Source organism: Leptodactylus fuscus, chromosome 10, assembly GCF_031893055.1.
Source record: "Leptodactylus fuscus isolate aLepFus1 chromosome 10, aLepFus1.hap2, whole genome shotgun sequence".
In the NCBI taxonomy this organism is placed as follows: domain Eukaryota; kingdom Metazoa; phylum Chordata; class Amphibia; order Anura; family Leptodactylidae; genus Leptodactylus; species Leptodactylus fuscus.
The window spans coordinates 87096224-87114378 of record NC_134274.1 but is presented as its reverse complement, the minus strand read 5'-3'; the positions used below and the strand labels follow the sequence as shown (position 1 = coordinate 87114378).

The window sequence follows — 18155 nt, the reverse complement described above, 5'->3', positions numbered from 1 at the left end:
ATCTGGGGGGAGAGATGGAGGGGACATGAATCTGGGGGTAGAGATGGAGAGGACATGAATCTGGGGCAGAGATGTGGGGACCTGAATCTGGGGGCAGAGATGGAGGGACATGAATCTGGGGGCAGAGATGGAGGGACATGAATCTGGGGGCAGAGATGGAGGGATATGAAACTGGGGGCAGAGATGGAGAGGGACATGAATCTGGGGGCAGAGATGGAGGGGACATGAATCTGGGGGCAGAGATGGAGGGGATATGAATCTGGGGGCAGAGATGGAGGGGACATGAATCTGGGGGCAGAGATGGAGAGGACATGAATCTGGGGGCAGAGATAGAGAGGACATGAATCTGGGGGCAGAGATGGAGGGACATGAAACTGGGGGCAGAGATGGAGAGGGACATGAATCTGGGGGCAGAGATGGAGGGGACATGAATCTGGGGGCAGAGATGGAGGGGACATGAATCTGGGGGCAGAGATGGAGGGGACATGAATCTGGGGGCAGAGATGGAGGGACATGAATCTGGGGACAGAGATGGAGGGGACATGAATCTGGGGACAGAGATGGAGGGGACATGAATCTGGGGGCAGAGATGGAGAGGACATGAATCTGGGGGCAGAGATGGAGGGGACATGAATCTGGGGCAGAGATGGAGGGGACATGAATCTGGGGGCAGAGATGGAGGGGACATGAATCTGGGGGCAGAGATGGAGGGCACATGAATCTGGGGGCAGAGATGGAGGGGACATGAATCTGGGGGCAGAGATGGAGGGGACATGAATCTGGGGGCAGAGATGGAGGGGACATGAATCTGGGGGCAGAGATGGAGAGGACATGAATCTGGGGGCAGAGATGTGGGGACCTGAATTTGGGGGCAGAGATGGAGGGGACATGAATCTGGGGGCAGAGATGGAGGGGACATGAATCTGGGGGCAGAGATGGAGGGGACATGAATCTGGGGGCAGAGATGAAGGGACATGAATCTGGGGGCAGAGATAGAGAGGACATGAATCTGGGGGCAGAGATGGAGGGGACATGAATCTGGGGGCAGAGATGGAGGGGACATGAATCTGGGGGCAGAGATGGAGGGGACATGAATCTGGGGGCAGAGATGGAGGGGACATGAATCTGGGGGCAGAGATGGAGGGGACATGAATCTGGGGGCAGAGATGAATGGACATGAATCTGGGGGCAGAGATAGAGAGGACATGAATCTGGGGGCAGAGATGGAGGGGACATGAATCTGGGGGCAGAGATGGAGGGGACATGAATCTGGGGGCAGAGATGAAGGGACATGAATCTGGGGGCAGAGATGGAGGGGACATGAATCTGGGGGCAGAGATGGAGGGGACATGAATCTGGGGGCAGAGATGGAGGGGACATGAATCTGGGGGCAGAGATGGAGGGGACATGAATCTGGGGACAGAGATGGAGGGGACATGAATCTGGGGACAGAGATGGAGGGGACATGAATCTGGGGGCAGAGATGGGGGACATGAATCTGGGGGAAGAGATGGAGGGGACATGAATCTGGGGGCAGAGATGGAGGGCACATGAATCTGGGAACAGAGATGGAGGGCACATGAATCTGGGGACAGAGATGGAGGGCACATGAATCTGGGAACAGAGATGGAGGGGACATGAATCTGGGGGCAGAGATGGAGGGCACATGAATCTGGGAACAGAGATGGAGGGCACATGAATCTGGGGGCAGAGATGGAGGGACATGAATCTGGGGACAGAGATGGAGGGGACATGAATCTGGGGGCAGAGATGGAGGGGACATGAATCTGGGGGCAGAGATGGAGGGGACATGAATCTGGGGGCAGAGATGGAGAGACATGAATCTGGGGACAGAGATGGAGGGGACATGAATCTGCGGACAGAGATGGAGGGGACATGAATCTGGGGGCAGAGATGGAGGGACATGAATCTGGGGACAGAGATGGAGGGGACATGAATCTGGGGGCAGAGATGGAGGGGACATGAATCTGGGGGCAGAGATGGAGGGGACATGAATCTGGGGGCAGAGATGGAGGGGACATGAATCTAGGGGCAGAGATGGAGGGCACATGAATCTGGGGACAGAGATGGAGGGGACATGAATCTGGGGACAGAGATGGAGGGGACATGAATTGGGGCAGAGATGGAGGGGACATGAATCTGGGGGCAGAGATGGGAGGACATGAATCTGGGGGCAGAGATGGGAGGACATGAATCTGGGGGCAGAGATGGGAGGACATGAATCTGGGGGCAGAGATGGGAGGACATGAATCTGGGGGCAGAGATGGGAGGACATGAATCTGGGGGCAGAGATGGAGGTACATGAAACTGGGGGCAGATGAAGGGTGTATTTGAAACTGGGGGAGAGATAGAGGGGGACATATAATTTACGGGTGACTGTAGGAGGATTATACTGTGTGCGGGCACATGAAAAATTAACGAGCGGGCGGAGTCAACACATGAGTGGGTGGGGCTAAATTTGCTACGCGCGCCGCACATTTTGTCCCTCTTTCGGTTCTTCAAAAGTTGGGAGGTATGCATGTGTATTAACCCCGTACAATTCCTTCCATTAGCAATAAGTGTTGTCCAATCAGAGGCTGCCATAGTTCTGTTAACCATACGAGCGCTGACATAACGGCTCGCTGTCACCTGGACTCATTCCTTTCTGTACAGATGGAAGGTGCAGTCATGTGACCCTTATACGCGCTTGTGATTGGCTGATGTCCAGGGATCCATTATTTGCTACACTTTGATGCTGAGGGGTGCACAGGCCCTAAATCCACCCCCTATAACAGGGCACCCTTGTTAGCACCACTAGGAGGCAGTGTCACCTCTCCATCTAGTGATGTATCGCAGCTCCTAACCTTACCTCAGCTCCAGCCTTCACCACTCTCTTTGTAGCCCCCTAAGGTCGGCTCTGCGATGACGTCACTAGCACACGACGGAAGGGGGGGGGGCATGAATCCTGGGAAATGTAGTCATGCATTGCCCACTACACTGAATGACCGGCTTATCAGTATTGGCTTAGAAAATGCCTAGTCATTAAGGTGTCCGCAGTTTGTGGCGGCGGCCATTTTGCCTGAGACCAAAAGTCATGTTACGCTGCTGCTCCACCTGATTGAGTGCGGGAATGTCGACATTGGACACTGCGCCCTCTAGTGTCGGAATGTTCCGGTTATAGGATACAGTATATACAGTACATAGGTGGTAAATAACAGGACCCGCCGCCATTATAACTGCTGAAACGCAAAGTACGGTGGAACGCAAGAAAATGAAATCATGACGTCATCACGCTGCAGCTCCTTGGAACGCAGAACTGCGAGAGCCAATGGAACGCAACACCTGGAAGTAAAAGCGGCGACTCGTCACAAATGCCGATATTTCCAGTTCCGGTGATTTAGTCAACAAGAGCAACGAAGCTTGTGTGTGTAAGTACGGCCGGTGCCGGTGAGAGGCGCTGCGGGAGGTGGCGGCCATTCCTGTCAGCCCTGTGAAGAGCCGCCATGTCCGTGTGATGCGGCTGTGAGAGGATTTCCCTGCAGTCATTCCCAGGCTGGGACATTGTAGTGAGAGGAGACTCTGCAGTGTAAGGAATGGAGTCAGCTGTGCAGAGGGTAGGGGGGCAGTGTGTGAGCATTGGGGTACAGAGGGTAGGGGGGCAGTGTGTGAGTATTGGGGTACAGAGGGTAGGGGGGCAGTGTGTGAGTATTGGGGTACAGAGGGTAGGGGGGCAGTGTGTGAGCATTGGGGTACAGAGGGTAGGGGGGCAGTGTGTGAGCATTGGGGTACAGAGGGTAGGGGGGCAGTGTGTGAGTATTGGGGTACAGAGGGTAGGGGGGCAGTGTGTGAGCATTGGGGTACAGAGGGTAGGGGGGCAGTGTGTGAGTATTGGGGTACAGAGGGTAGGGGGGCAGTGTGTGAGTATTGGGGTACAGAGGGTAGGGGGGCAGTGTGTGAGTATTGGGGTACAGAGGGTAGGGGGGCAGTGTGTGAGCATTGGGGTACAGAGGGTAGGGGGGCAGTGTGTGAGTATTGGGGTACAGAGGGTAGGGGGGCAGTGTGTGAGCATTGGGGTACAGAGGGTAGGGGGGCAGTGTGTGAGTATTGGGGTACAGAGGGTAGGGGGGCAGTGTGTGAGTATTGGGGTACAGAGGGTAGGGGGGCAGTGTGTGAGTATTGGGGTACAGAGGGTAGGGGGGCAGTGTGTGAGTATTGGGGTACAGAGGGTAGGGGGGCAGTGTGTGAGTATTGGGGTACAGGCAGTACAGAGGGTAGGGGGCAGTGTGAGTATTGGGGTACAGAGGGTAGGGGGGCAGTGTGTGAGCATTGGGGTACAGAGGGTAGGGGGGCAGTGTGTGAGCATTGGGGTACAGAGGGTAGGGGGCAGTGTGTGAGTATTGGGGTACAGAGGGTAGGGGGGCAGTGTGTGAGTATTGGGGTACAGGCAGTACAGAGGGTAGGGGGCAGTGTGTGAGTATTGGGGTACAGAGGGTAGGGGGGCAGTGTGTGAGCATTGGGGTACAGAGGGTAGGGGGGCAGTGTGTGAGTATTGGGGTACAGAGGGTAGGGGGGCAGTGTGTGAGCATTGGGGTACAGAGGGTAGGGGGGCAGTGTGTGAGTATTGGGGTACAGAGGGTAGGGGGGCAGTGTGTGAGTATTGGGGTACAGAGGGTAGGGGGGCAGTGTGTGAGTATTGGGGTACAGAGGGTAGGGGGGCAGTGTGTGAGTATTGGGGTACAGAGGGTAGGGGGGCAGTGTGTGAGTATTGGGGTACAGGCAGTACAGAGGGTAGGGGGCAGTGTGTGAGTATTGGGGTACAGAGGGTAGGGGGGCAGTGTGTGAGTATTGGGGTACAGAGGGTAGGGGGGCAGTGTGTGAGTATTGGGGTACAGAGGGTAGGGGGCAGTGTGTGAGTATTGGGATACAGAGGGTAAGGGGGCAGTGTGTGAGTATTGGGGTACAGGCTGTACAGAGGGTAGGGGGCAGTGTGTGAGTATTGGGGTACAGAGGGTAGGGGGCAGTGTGTGAGTATTGGGGTACAGAGGGTAGGGGGCAGTGTGTGAGTATTGGGGTACAGAGGGTAGGGGGGCAGTGTGTGAGTATTGGGGTACAGGCAGTACAGAGGGTAGGGGGGGCAGTGTGTGAGTATTGGGGTACAGGCAGTGCAGAGGGTAGGGGGGCAGTGTGTGAGTATTGGGGTACAGGCAGTGCAGAGGGTAGGGGGGCAGTGTGTGAGTATTGGGGTACAGGCTGTACAGAGGGTAGGGGGCAGTGTGTGAGTATTGGGGTACAGGCTGTACAGAGGGTAGGGGGGCAGTGTGTGAGTATTGGGGTACAGAGGGTAGGGGGCAGTGTGTGAGTATTGGGGTACAGAGGGTAGGGGGGCAGTGTGTGAGTATTGGGGTACAGGCTGTACAGAGGGTAGGGGGGCAGTTTGTGAGTATTGGGGTACAGAGGGTAGGGGGGCAGTGTGTGAGTATTGGGGTACTGAGGGTAGGGGGGCTGTGTGAGTATTGGGGTACTGAGGGTAGGGGGGCTGTGTGAGTATTGGGGTACAGAGGGTAGGGGGGCAGTGTGTGAGTATTGGGGTACTGAGGCTGTGTGAGTATTGGGGTACTGAGGGTAGGGGGGCTGTGTGAGTATTGGGGTACTGAGGGTAGGGGCAGTGTGTGAGTATTGGGGTACAGAGGGTAGGGGGCCGTGTGTGAGTATTGGGGTACAGGCTGTACAGAGGATAGGGGGGCAGTGTGTGAGTATTGGGGTGCAGAGGGAAGGGGGCAGTGTGTGAGCATTGGGGTACAGAGGGTAGGGGGGCAGTGTGTGAGCATTGGGGTACAAGCACCCCCTCCCCTCCTGTGCCCTCCATATGACTGAAGCTATGGGGCAGGGTCCGCCATGTCCGCCCCTCGGTCCTGCCCATAGTAGCCATGTCTGACCTGCTCCGTTCAGGTGGGGCCCCCGATCTTGTCGCCTTTTGTGGGCTCTTAAGCAGTAAGAAATGTATCAAGGACCCCATAGAAATGGCAGACGGTCCGACACCCGGGATCCCTGCTGAGCAGCCATTCATGTGAGCTCTGCACAGCGCGTGACTGCTCTCCGTCCCTTTCACTTGGATGGGACTGAACTGCAGACAGGCCATGTGACATGAATGTGATATCCCAGGGCTCTCATCAAACAGCTGATCTGTGGGGGTCCTGGGTTGGTGACCTAGCCTAACTTTCTGACACGTTTGCTGTATATTATGGGCACATTTGCACCCCCTTTGATCGGTGTATTTCCCCGTGTTCACAGCTCTGAGGGTACGACTGTTGTTAGTCATGTGACCTCTCCCCAAATGACGCGTCACAATTTTTATTGATCAAACCCAATGAAGACCTCCAACATTTCCTAAACTGTGGTCCCCTCTGCCGGAACAGGGTAGCCTGCATAGTGGCCAAGACTCCTGGGAAGTCTCATCTTCATTCTCTGATCAGGGTGGGGGCCGGGTCCCGTAAAAGGTTTTTGGATTTTTAAGGAGTTGACTCTTCACGGCCTATTTGTAGGATTGAAGGGGGGATCTAACGCCCAGAACCCCCAGAGATGAGCTGTTCAAGGCAGCAGTAGTGTTGGGTGATGTCGGCTTCAGCTTCACACATGACGGCGCGTTCATTAGTCACATGGCTTGTTTGCAGCTCAGTCTCGTGTGCGAGAGTCCTCTGTGACCAGCAGAGAAGATGCAGAGACTTCAGAGACAATTCCTACCACACCAAGGATCGCTCTGTGTACTCAGTGGATGTGAGACTGAGCATGCGTGTCCACTCTGGCACATGTACCGAGACGGACACAGTGGCTATACACAGGAGCAGCAGCAGGTGGCGCTATCCTAATACTGTTCATGCAGTATCTGCCGAGACTGTACAGAATAATGGGCGGGACATTAATTAAAATATTCTTTACTAGCAATACCCGCAACTTTGTCCGCGATCCCCTCCCTCCTTGCGCGACCCACCTGCAGTGCAGCTCTGGCCTCTCCCCTATTGCCTTGTGGCTGCTGCTACCCCGGCCTCCCCTGCCGCGAAACCCTGGCCTCCCCTCCCACTTCCCCTACCACGCCTGTACCCGGGATCCTGTGCTCCTCACCCCGGTCCCCCCCCCCAACTCGTACCGCAACTGAGGCCTCCCCATGCCTCCCAGCTGCGACCCTGATGGCCCCCCCCATCCCAAACCCCAGTCCCCTGGCTCCATTTCCCCCCCCCCCTTGGGCATCCCCGGTCTCCCCCACACCACACTGCCGCAACCCCGGCTTCACCCCCTTCCCCTGCCGTGACCCCGGCTTACCCCCAGACTGTGTGTGCATAGGATATGCTGCACAGCAGCTACGGCCATGCACGGGGCGCCACGGGTAGCCGGTGCTTTGGAGAGGTATGTGGCAGTTCCTGGGACCCCGGCCGGACATACCGATGGTCTCCGGCCTCCTCCAATGCCTGCATATGCAACGCCATGTTGGTCGTGTCGTGCGGTGCCCCGGGTGAGCAGATACAGCTCCGTCCGCTGTATCGGCCACTCCAATCCCAGATTGGCGTGAAGGGTCGGCCTGCGCTTCCACAGCACCGCCCCCTCCGTCGCATGGTCCAATGGGAGTAACAGCACGCATGGCTGCGACGACGTCATCGCAGGTTCTTCAGCCTCTGCTGTCCGTGCGTTCGGGGCTCGCGGTTGGAACACCCGGCATCCGACGGTGATGTAAGTGCAACGATCTTTCTTTCCGGGTGCCATTGGAGGTGTCAAACTTCACTGTAATCCGTTGGGGCCCTTCGGCGTGAAGTAGGATGGGACACCCCAATGTTTTCCCATCCTCCGCTGTGCTATTACTCGGGTCTCTGCCGATCGCGGGAATTAACCCCCCTCTAACACCGCGATCAAAGACTGACCAAGACACCAACCCCGGGAGTGCGAGTGAAAACTGCCAGCCATATCAATGATACTAGCCAACCTGCACCACATGTACTATACTATCATTGGTATCACCAGATTCATTCCCATCCAAAGGATACCGGGGATGTGTCGTTTTGGCTGTACGGAGAACGCCATAAAAGCGAAGCCCGTAAGAAAGCAGAACTTCTCCAATTCCGCCCCATTCCTAGTGTTTTCCCGGCACATTATATGGATTACTAAATGGTTTCGTTACAAACAATCCTCATGTGGCTCCTGAACGGGAAACTAAAAAAGTTCTGCATTTTGGAAGCCGGAGCGTAAAAAAAACGAAAATGGGAAAATGTCTGGCGCAGGAAGGGGTTAAACACCCGGACGAGACCTTGGGCTGTTTTGTTTTTTCTTCCTTTCCACTCTTTTGCAAATTTCTTTCTGGCCATGAAATCCCAATGTGATGAGGGTTGTAAAGAGTTGCACTTTTTTCTTCTATTTGCAGCATCTCGCCTTATGACACTGCTGCACTGACCAGATATGGAGGATACGAAACCCAACAAGGAGGAAGCGAATCTCCCCCTCCAGCAAACCCAGGTAAGTGGTACTTAGTGCGGCGTTGCCCTTTGACCTCTTGCTCCGAGCCTCTGATAACTCCCAGCAATGTGACCTTGCGTTTTTAGGGGGAATTTCTTACACTTGTGAAGATCAAAGAAGAGGAAGAACCGACAGATATCAGCACAGGTGAGTGTTCACACTACACAGCCATGTGGTCTGTTAGCACATTTACTCCAGCAATGTCTGATTCTGTACCCGCTCTGTATTATACAGCCAGCAGGGGGCAGCACTATTAGACAAATGCCCTTCACTAGAGATGAGCGAACAGTGAAATCTTCGAATCAAGTAGTCGCTCAATACTCAACTGTTCAATCAAATATTGAACCCCATTATAGTCTATGGGAGAAAATGCTTCGTTTCAGGGGATCCCACCATTCCACTCAGGAGAGTCACCAAGTCCACTAAGACACCCCAGGAAATGATGCAACACCTCTGCAATGTAACTGGGACAGCAGGGGGAGCATGTCTGGGGCATCAAGTACCTTTATTATATCCGGATCCCTGTCAGCTTGTGATATGCCGGAGCTGACTTTTTCCCATAGGAATGCATCGACCAGCGTAGATTGGCCGAATGTCATACAGAGCATTTGGCCAATCAACGCTGGTTCTCCCGGAGGAGGCGGAGTCTAAGATCAGTCCACAGCAGTCTCCATTCTGGTCTGATCTTAGACTCCGCCTCCTCACAGACAAGCCTCCGGCAGAACCAGCGTTGATTGGCTGAATGCTGTACTCTGTATGGCATTCGGCCAATCAACGCTGGTCAATGCATTCCTATGGGAAAAAGTCATCTCCCGCATATCACAAGCTGACAGGGATCCCGACCAGATAGAGCCCCAAAGAGCTGGGTGAGTCACATTCCCCCCTAAATACAGGTAATCCCTAGCTAACCCTCCTGTACAGCTATCCCTGTCTCACAGTCACATAGTTCAGTCTCATATGAACCGGATATTAAATCCCCCATTCATATACATTGGAGGTCACCTGATTTCGGCAGCCAATTACTCTTTCCAATTTTTTTTCGATGCCTCCGTTGTAGTTTCTGTCCCACCTCCCCTGCGCAGTTATTGGTGCAAAAAACGCGCCAGGGAAGGTGGGAGGGGTTACGAATTTTTTGCGAGTTTGCCACTTGGTGTTCGACTCGAATCGAACAGCCTGATATCCAATCGAAAATGTACTCAATCGAAAGCTGTTCGCTCTTCTCTACTCTCCAGCTCTCCTATACTCTGTTTAGGAGGCATCACACGTACCGTCTGGTGTAGGAGACCTGCAATGTCTTCTCTTATACAGACTCCTGGGTGGGTCATCACATCCATTGGCGGGGACCTGAGCAGACAGGCTCTCTGGTGGGAATCCTGTAAGGGAGACTATGGAGGTGTAGAGGGCACATTCATTGCAAACAAAGCTGGGTGTTCAGTTTTTACCAAGTGTTTCTTATGCCCTGTTCACATTAGCGTCTGGCTTCCATCCAGAAAGAGTCCGCAGGAGGAACCCCCCCCTCCCCACACACACACTGAACGGAATACCAATGCAACTGCAAGCGCTGTGCAGTTAAGCACATGGACCCCATAGACTATAATGGGGTTCATGTGCTTGTCGCTTACTGCCCGTACACTTGTAGGCAGTGCGCGACAAGCACACGGATCCCATTATAGTCTGTGGGGTCCGTGTGCGTAACTGCACAGCGCTTGCAGTTGCATTGGTATTCCGTTCGGGGGGGGGGGGGGGGGGTCGGGTCCTCATGCGGACTCCTTCTGGACGGAAGCCAGACGCTAATGTGAACCGACACTAAGAGTGTAAGTGAATAGACATATAAGGTCCTTGTGGATTGTCAGACAGACATTGTGTTCAGTCATTGTGTGTATTTCCTACAGATTGCTCGAGTAACCGAAATTCACCAGAAAGATGTCCAACTCCTCACTGTCCACAGAATCAGACAGAGGAACCTATTCCAGCTGATAAACCTATTAAGGTATCCACAAGTATACATACAAATATAGTCCTAAAACTAATATAAATATACTGCCCCCTATGTACAAGAATATAACTACTATAATACTACTCCTATGTACAAGAATATAACTACTATAATACTGCTCCTATGTACAAGAATATAACTACTATAATACTACTCCTATGTACAAGAATATAACTACTATAATACTGCCTCCTATGTACAAGAATATAACTACTATAATACTACTCCTATGTACAAGAATATAACTACTATAATACTACTCCTATGTACAAGAATATAACTACTATAATACTACTCCTATGTACAAGAATATAACTACTATAATACTGCCTCCTATGTACAAGAATATAACTACTATAATACTTCTCCTATGTACAAGAATATAACTACTATAATACTACTCCTATGTATAAGAATATAACTACTATAATACTACTCCTATGTACAAGAATATAACTACTATAATACTACTCCTATGTACAAGAATATAACTACTATAATACTACTCCTATGTACAAGAACATAACTACTATAATACTACTCCTATGTACAAGAATATAACTACTATAATACTACTCCTATGTACAAGAATATAACTACTATAATACTGCCTCCTATGTACAAGAATATAACTACTATAATACTGCCTCCTATGTACAAGAATATAACTACTATAATACTTCTCCTATGTACAAGAATATAACTACTATAATACTACTCCTATGTATAAGAATATAACTACTATAATACTACTCCTATGTACAAGAATATAACTACTATAATACTACTCCTATGTACAAGAATATAACTACTATAATACTACTCCTATGTACAAGAACATAACTACTATAATACTACTCCTATGTACAAGAATATAACTACTATAATACTACTCCTATGTACAAGAATATAACTACTATAATACTACTCCTATGTACAAGAATATAACTACTATAATACTGCTCCTATGTACAAGAATATAACTACTATAATACTACCTCCTATGTACAAGAATATAACTACTATAATACTACTCCTATGTACAAGAATATAACTACTATAATACTACTCCTATGTATAAGAATATAACTACTATAATACTACCTCCTATGTACAAGAATATAACTACTATAATACTACTCCTATGTATAAGAATATAACTACTATAATACTACCTCCTATGTACAAGAATATAACTACTATAATACTGCCCCTATGTACAAGAATATAACTACTATAATACTTCTCCTATGTACAAGAATATAACTACTATAATACTACTCCTATGTATAAGAATATAACTACTATAATACTACTCCTATGTACAAGAATATAACTACTATAATACTACTCCTATGTATAAGAATATAACTACTATAATACTACCTCCTATGTACAAGAATATAACTACTATAATACTACTCCTATGTACAAGAATATAACTACTATAATACTACCTCCTATGTACAAGAATATAACTACTATAATACTGCCCCCTATATGTGACAATATAACTACTATAATACTACTCCTATGTATAACAGTTGTTTGTCTTGTTTTTAGGAAGAGAACCTGAATATTGTGGTAGTTGATATCGGTCCAGAGTATAAACGAGTAAGCGAGAGTAGTGTGAAGATTAAGGAGGAAGAGATTCCTTCCGATATCAGCCCGGGTGAGTATTTGCCGCCATGGTAGGGGCAGGTTTATTAGGGGGTAATACCCCCCAGGGCAGCAGGGACTGGACAGAGGTTTATTACATCTATTGCTTTGTATTTCAGTGCATCTGAACACGAGGCGAAGTTCCCTTCGGAATCCGTACAAGAAATGGTGGTCTCCGGCTAAAAGCAACCGTGCGGGGGCCCATAAGGTAAATAATATAAATGGGGGGGGGGGGGGGGGCTCTGCCTCGAAATAGCGGGGTGCATGTAGGCAGTAGTTGTGGGTGGGGGGGGGCTCTGTAAGTTCATATGGTAGATTCTGCAGCAGAAGGGGCAGAATCCACTTAAGAATTGGGCAGGGCCCGTCTTTTTCGGGTGAGCGCCTGTATGACCCGTCTGCCCGCCCTTGTCCTGATTCTTGGGGCAGATTCTGCTGCAGACTTTCTGTTGTGTGACCCTGCCCTTAGAGGCCGCGGCCTGTGTCAGTAGCTCCTAGAAGGAGCGGGGCTGTTATCTTTGCCCCAGGGGGTTGTTCTTGTATTTCCGGGTTGCGATGGCTGCCCGCCTAAGCCTAATAATTTTGTTGACTTTTCCTTTTGCCGTTTCTGACGCCCAGAAGTGATAAATGTTTTCTCACTAGATGGATCACTCAAAAAAGAAAACTTATTCCGAGTATCTCATGAATCCACAGTTCCTGAAGGAATTCATCGACATGTATCGCTCCTTCCCCTGCCTGTGGAACGTCAAGATCTCCGACTACTCCAACAAACAGAAGAGGCTGAAGGCCTACGAGAGCATGGTCAACCTCTGCCGCTCCGTCTGCCCCAGCGCCAACATCCAATTTGTCAAACATAAGATTGCCAATTTAAGAACGGTCTTCAAGAAGGAATTCAACAAAGTGCAGGTGTCCAAAAAGACTGCCACCTCTGACGAAGACGTCTATGTGCCCCGTCTGTGGTACTTTGACCTTCTTAAGTTCACAATTGGTCAGGAGTTTCCAAAGGTGGGATCGTCCAACTCTGAGTCCCAGGAATGCCGAGCGGATGAGGAGCCGATGGACGAGACCATGGAGATTCTGGAGGACTCCACCAACGTGTCTCAGGTAATCCGTCCTTTACCGTCTGGACTTCCACCCTTCTCTCCATTTACGGCTAGGTTTGGTTGTATGGCACTTTGAGGGTAACTTAGTGGGCGCCGTCGCGGGGTCGTAGGCTGAACTGCGTAGACGTGTGGGATCTGATCTAGGCTACAGGGAACTACCAGGTTATTCCCTCCAGGAGGAGTCCCCATACAGAAGGGGCAGTGCCAGGTCTGGGCAGGCAGAGTATGGTCAGGCTTGGGCAGGTGGCGTAGGTTCAGAGACAGTATCCAGACACAGGTCAGGGGCGGGAGGCGCAGAGTCAGGAACCAGGCCCAAGGTCAGAGAACTTGTAAATGGACCCAGTAACAAGCTAAGAACCTTTTTGCTCAAGCATCTTAATGTATGGAAAGTTGTGTTAGATGGCTCATGTGTGCTAGAGACTGTCTGGGGAAAGACTACAGTGGAAGGAGCAGCAGCACAGAGTATTTCTGGGGAGTTGCGAACTCCTTGTGTCATTTAGGGACCCTGATATACCTCAGTAGACCCCCTCCTCCTACAGAAAGGACCCTGACATACCTCAGTAGACCCCCTCCTCCTACAGAAAGGACCCGGATATACCTCAATAGACCCCCCCTCCTCCTACAGAAAGGACCCGGATATACCTCAGTAGACCTCCTCCTCCTACAGAAAGGACCCGGATATACCTCAGTAGACCCCCTCCTCCTACAGAAAGGACCCTGATGTACCTCAGTAGACCCCCCTCCTCCTACAGAAAGGACCCTGATATACCTCAATAGACCCCCCCTCCTCCTACAGAAAGGACCCTGATGTACCTCAATAGACCCCCCCTCCTCCTACAGAAAGGACCCTGATGTACCTCAATAGACCCCCTCCTCCTCCTACAGAAAGGACCCTGATGTACCTCAGTAGACCCCCCCCCCCCTTTCCTCCTACAGAAAGGACCCTGATGTACCTCAGTAGACCCCCCCTCCTCCTACAGAAAGGACCCTGATGTACCTCAGTAGACCCCCCCCTCCTACAGAAAGGACCCTGATGTACCTCAGTAGACCCCCTCCTCCTCCTACAGAAAGGACCCTGATGTACCTCAGTAGACCCCCCTCCTCCTACAGAAAGGACCCTGATGTACCTCAGTAGACCCCCTCCTCCTCCTACAGAAAGGACCCTGATGTACCTCAGTAGACCCCCCCTCCTCCTACAGAAAGGACCCTGATATACCTCAGTAGACCCCCCCCTCCTCCTACAGAAAGGACCCTGATGTACCTCAGTAGACCCCCTCCTCCTCCTACAGAAAGGACCCTGATATACCTCAGTAGACCCCCTCCTCCTCCTACAGAAAGGACCCTGATGTACCTCAGTAGACCCCCCTCCTCCTACAGAAAGGACCCTGATATACCTCAATAGACCCCCCCTCCTCCTACAGAAAGGACCCTGATGTACCTCAATAGACCCCCCCTCCTCCTACAGAAAGGACCCTGATGTACCTCAATAGACCCCCTCCTCCTCCTACAGAAAGGACCCTGATGTACCTCAGTAGACCCCCCTCCTCCTACAGAAAGGACCCTGATATACCTCAGTAGACCCCCCTCCTCCTACAGAAAGGACCCTGATATACCTCAGTAGACCCCCCTCCTCCTACAGAAAGGACCCTGATGTACCTCAGTAGACCCCCCCCTCCTCCTACAGAAAGGACCCTGATGTACCTCAGTAGACCCCCTCCTCCTCCTACAGAAAGGACCCCGATATACCTCAGTAGACCCCCTCCTCCTCCTACAGAAAGGACCCTGATATACCTCAGTAGACCCCCTTCTCCTCCTACAGAAAGGACCCTGATATACCTCAGTAGACCCCCCTCCTCCTACAGAAAGGACCCTGATGTACCTCAGTAGACCCCCTCCTCCTACAGAAAGGACCCTGATGTACCTCAGTAGACCCCCCCTCCTCCTACAGAAAGGACCCTGATGTACCTCAGTAGACCCCCCTCCTCCTACAGAAAGGACCCTGATGTACCTCAGTAGACCCCCCCCTCCTCCTACAGAAAGGACCCTGATGTACCTCAGTAGACCCCCTCCTCCTCCTACAGAAAGGACCCTGATATACCTCAGTAGACCCCCTCCTCCTACAGAAAGGACCCTGATATACCTCAGTAGACCCCCTCCTCCTACAGAAGGGACCCTGATATACCTCAGTAGACCTCCTCCTCCTACAGAAAGGGCCCTGATATACCTCAGTAGACCCCCTCCTCCTACAGAAAGGACCCTGATGTACCTCAGTAGACCCCCTCCTCCTACAGAAGGGACCCGGATATACCTCAGTAGACCCCCTCCTCCTACAGAAAGGACCCTGATATACCTCAGTAGACCCCCCTCCTCCTACAGAAAGGGCCCTGATATACCTCAGTAGACCCCCCCCCCCCTCCTCCTACAGAAAGGACCCTGATATACCTCAGTAGACCCCCTCCTCCTACAGAAAGGGCCCTGATATACCTCAGTAGACCCCCCCTCCTCCTACAGAAAGGACCCTGATATACCTCAGTAGACCCCCTCCTCCTACAGAAAGGACCCTGCTTTACCCCAGCAGAGATTCTATTATCACATTGATGCAGAAGGATTTGCCGTTCACTTCCAGGTAACCAGTAACAGCCAGTCAGAAGACGTGGACTACGACCCCCAGGAGGACGTTCCCTTCGTAAGGAAGAGAAAGAAAGCGAAACTGTACAATGAAGACGACCTGAGCAATGAGCTGCTTTCTCAGGCCGCCGCCATCCTCTCCAAAAACAATGACGAGTATGACGCCTTTGGTATAACAGTGGCATCGAAACTGCGGAGGATGGATGAGAAGCAGAGACTTGTGGCGGAGGTCCTCATCATGGACGTGTTATACAAGGGCATGCTCAACCAGCTAAGTGAAGAGTCCTACATTGCCGACTACCCCATTCACTATTACTCCTCCAACGCCATGAGCTGACCGCCTCCTCCATGTTATCTCACACCTATCCTCACCAAATGGCCAGGTGACTGTGACTCTGCGCCTGTGTGACACGTCTGATAGTTGGGGCTCCTCATCCTGTTTAAAGGGCAACTCCACGTACTACAGTAGTTCAGTTCTTTCCTATTTGCCTTATGTAAATACTACAGTGTTGGCCAAAAGTATTGGCCCCCCTGCAGTCCTGTCAGATAATCCTCGGTGTCCCCCAGATAATGATTACAAGCACAAACTCTTTGGTAATATCTTCATTTATTTTGTTTGCAATGAAAAAACACAAAAGAGAATGAAAAAAAAGTCACATCATTGATCATTTTACACAAAACTCCAAAACTGGTGTGGACAGAAGTATTGGCGTCCTCAGCCTAATACTTGGTAGCACAACCTTTAGACACAATAACTGCGCACAACCGCTTCCGCTAACCAGCAATGAGTTTCTTACAAGGCTCTGCTGGAATCTTAGACCCTTCTTCTTTGGCAAACTGCTCCAGGTCCCCCCTGAGATGTGAAGGGGGCCTTCTCCAAACTGCCACCAAGAGATCTCTCCCCCTCCCCCACAGGTGTTCTATGGGATTCAGGGCTGGATTCATTGCTGCCACTTTACAAGTCTCCAGGGCTTTCCGTCCACATCTAGGGAGGTTAGCCACAGTGCCATGGGCTTTACACTTCTTGATGACACTGCGCACGGTAGACACAGGAACATTCAGGTCTTTGGAGATGGACTTGTAGCCTTGAGATTGCTCATACTTCCTCACAATTTTGCTTCTCAAGTCCTCAGACAGTTCTTTGGTCTTCTTTCTTTTCTCCATGCTCAATGTGGTCACACAAGGACACAGGACAGAGGTGGAGTCAACTTTAATCCATTTCAACTGGCTGCAAGTGTGATTTAGTTATCGCCACCACCTGTTAGGTGCCTCAGGTAAGTAACAGGTGCTGTTAATTACACAAATTAGAGAAGCATCACATGATTTTTCAAACAGTGCCAATACTTTTGTCCACCCCCTTTTTATGTTTGCTGTGGAATTATATCCAATTTGGCTTTTTGACAATTCTTTTTGTGGTTTTCCATTGAAGACAAATTAAATGAAGAAAATACCAAAGAATTTGTGATTGCAATCATTATCTGGAAGAACACGAGTATTATCTGATGGAATTGCAGGAGTGCCAATACTTTTGGCCAACACTGTATGTGATGGCGGTATACACAGCAGACTGCTGATGGGCGATGATTTCTCTGCTTGGGGTTGTCGTGTCGCACCATTGTGTAAATTTCCATTGGCTCCCTCTGTTACCCCCCCCCCCCCCCATTTTTTGATTTGTTTTTGACCGAGGCGCCAAAGGGGTTAATGCCCACGATCAGGAATCAGTGCGTGCACTGATTGTGGGCGTTAGCGCTGGGTGTCTACTGTATAAAACAGTAGACACCCGCCATCTATGGTGGCTACCCGGCTCTCGCGTGGCCGCCATGCTTAAACACCCAGCCTCTGCCGTACTAGTACAGTGGATGTCGGGAAGGGGTTAAAAAGATGAGGTCAGCCTGTAAGTGACATCATAGGTCGACCTCAACTAGGAGAGACGAAATGAGAAAACAAATCCAGAAAATCCCATTGTCTGATGTGGAAACAATTTATTTGCAAATTGGTGGAAAATAAGTATTAGGTCCCTCCAAACAGGTGAGACTGTGACTGTGTGAGGTTGTGGACAGGGGTCTGTTATACACAGGAGCCATTACTACAGGTAAGGAGGGGAGGACGGAGCTCTAGTGACGGAGGCCGAGCGCCGCTCCCAAATAATACGGCCTCCAGCGGACGGGGCCTCGCGTGTTTCTACTGCAGTGATTCCCATCATTTTCACGTTTTGCTGTGTTTTTGCAGAAATTGGTACAAGGTCTACCTGCAGCACCCGGCATTGCTTATAT

The 18155-nt window shown here is 50.9% G+C and overlaps 2 protein-coding genes across 4 annotated transcripts in view; one reads left to right on the top strand and one right to left on the bottom strand.

Moving 5' to 3' along the window:
- Positions 1 to 2911, bottom strand: part of LOC142219352 (uncharacterized) — a 52763-nt gene extending 49852 nt beyond the window's left edge. The window contains exon 1 of the mRNA XM_075288344.1: positions 2870 to 2911. The gene's annotated coding sequence lies outside the window, so the exon portion shown is untranslated. The remainder of the gene's footprint in view (positions 1 to 2869) is intronic.
- Positions 2912 to 3368: 457 nt separating this feature from the next.
- Positions 3369 to 17328, top strand: LOC142219355 (uncharacterized). 3 transcript variants are annotated; one of them, XM_075288352.1, is made up of 8 exons: positions 3369 to 3428; positions 8408 to 8499; positions 8586 to 8646; positions 10392 to 10489; positions 12059 to 12167; positions 12274 to 12362; positions 12845 to 13255; positions 15881 to 17328. In XM_075288352.1, exons 2-8 carry the CDS (start codon positions 8443 to 8445, stop codon positions 16217 to 16219), a joined length of 1164 nt encoding a protein of 387 aa, XP_075144453.1. In that variant the 5' UTR covers positions 3369 to 3428; positions 8408 to 8442; the 3' UTR covers positions 16220 to 17328. The 3 variants fall into 3 exon arrangements, with proteins under 3 accessions (XP_075144453.1, XP_075144451.1, XP_075144452.1); XM_075288350.1 differs by having other exon boundaries at positions 12794 to 13255; XM_075288351.1 differs by lacking the exon at positions 3369 to 3428 and adding an exon at positions 3458 to 3586 and having other exon boundaries at positions 12794 to 13255.
- Positions 17329 to 18155: the final 827 nt, after the last annotated feature.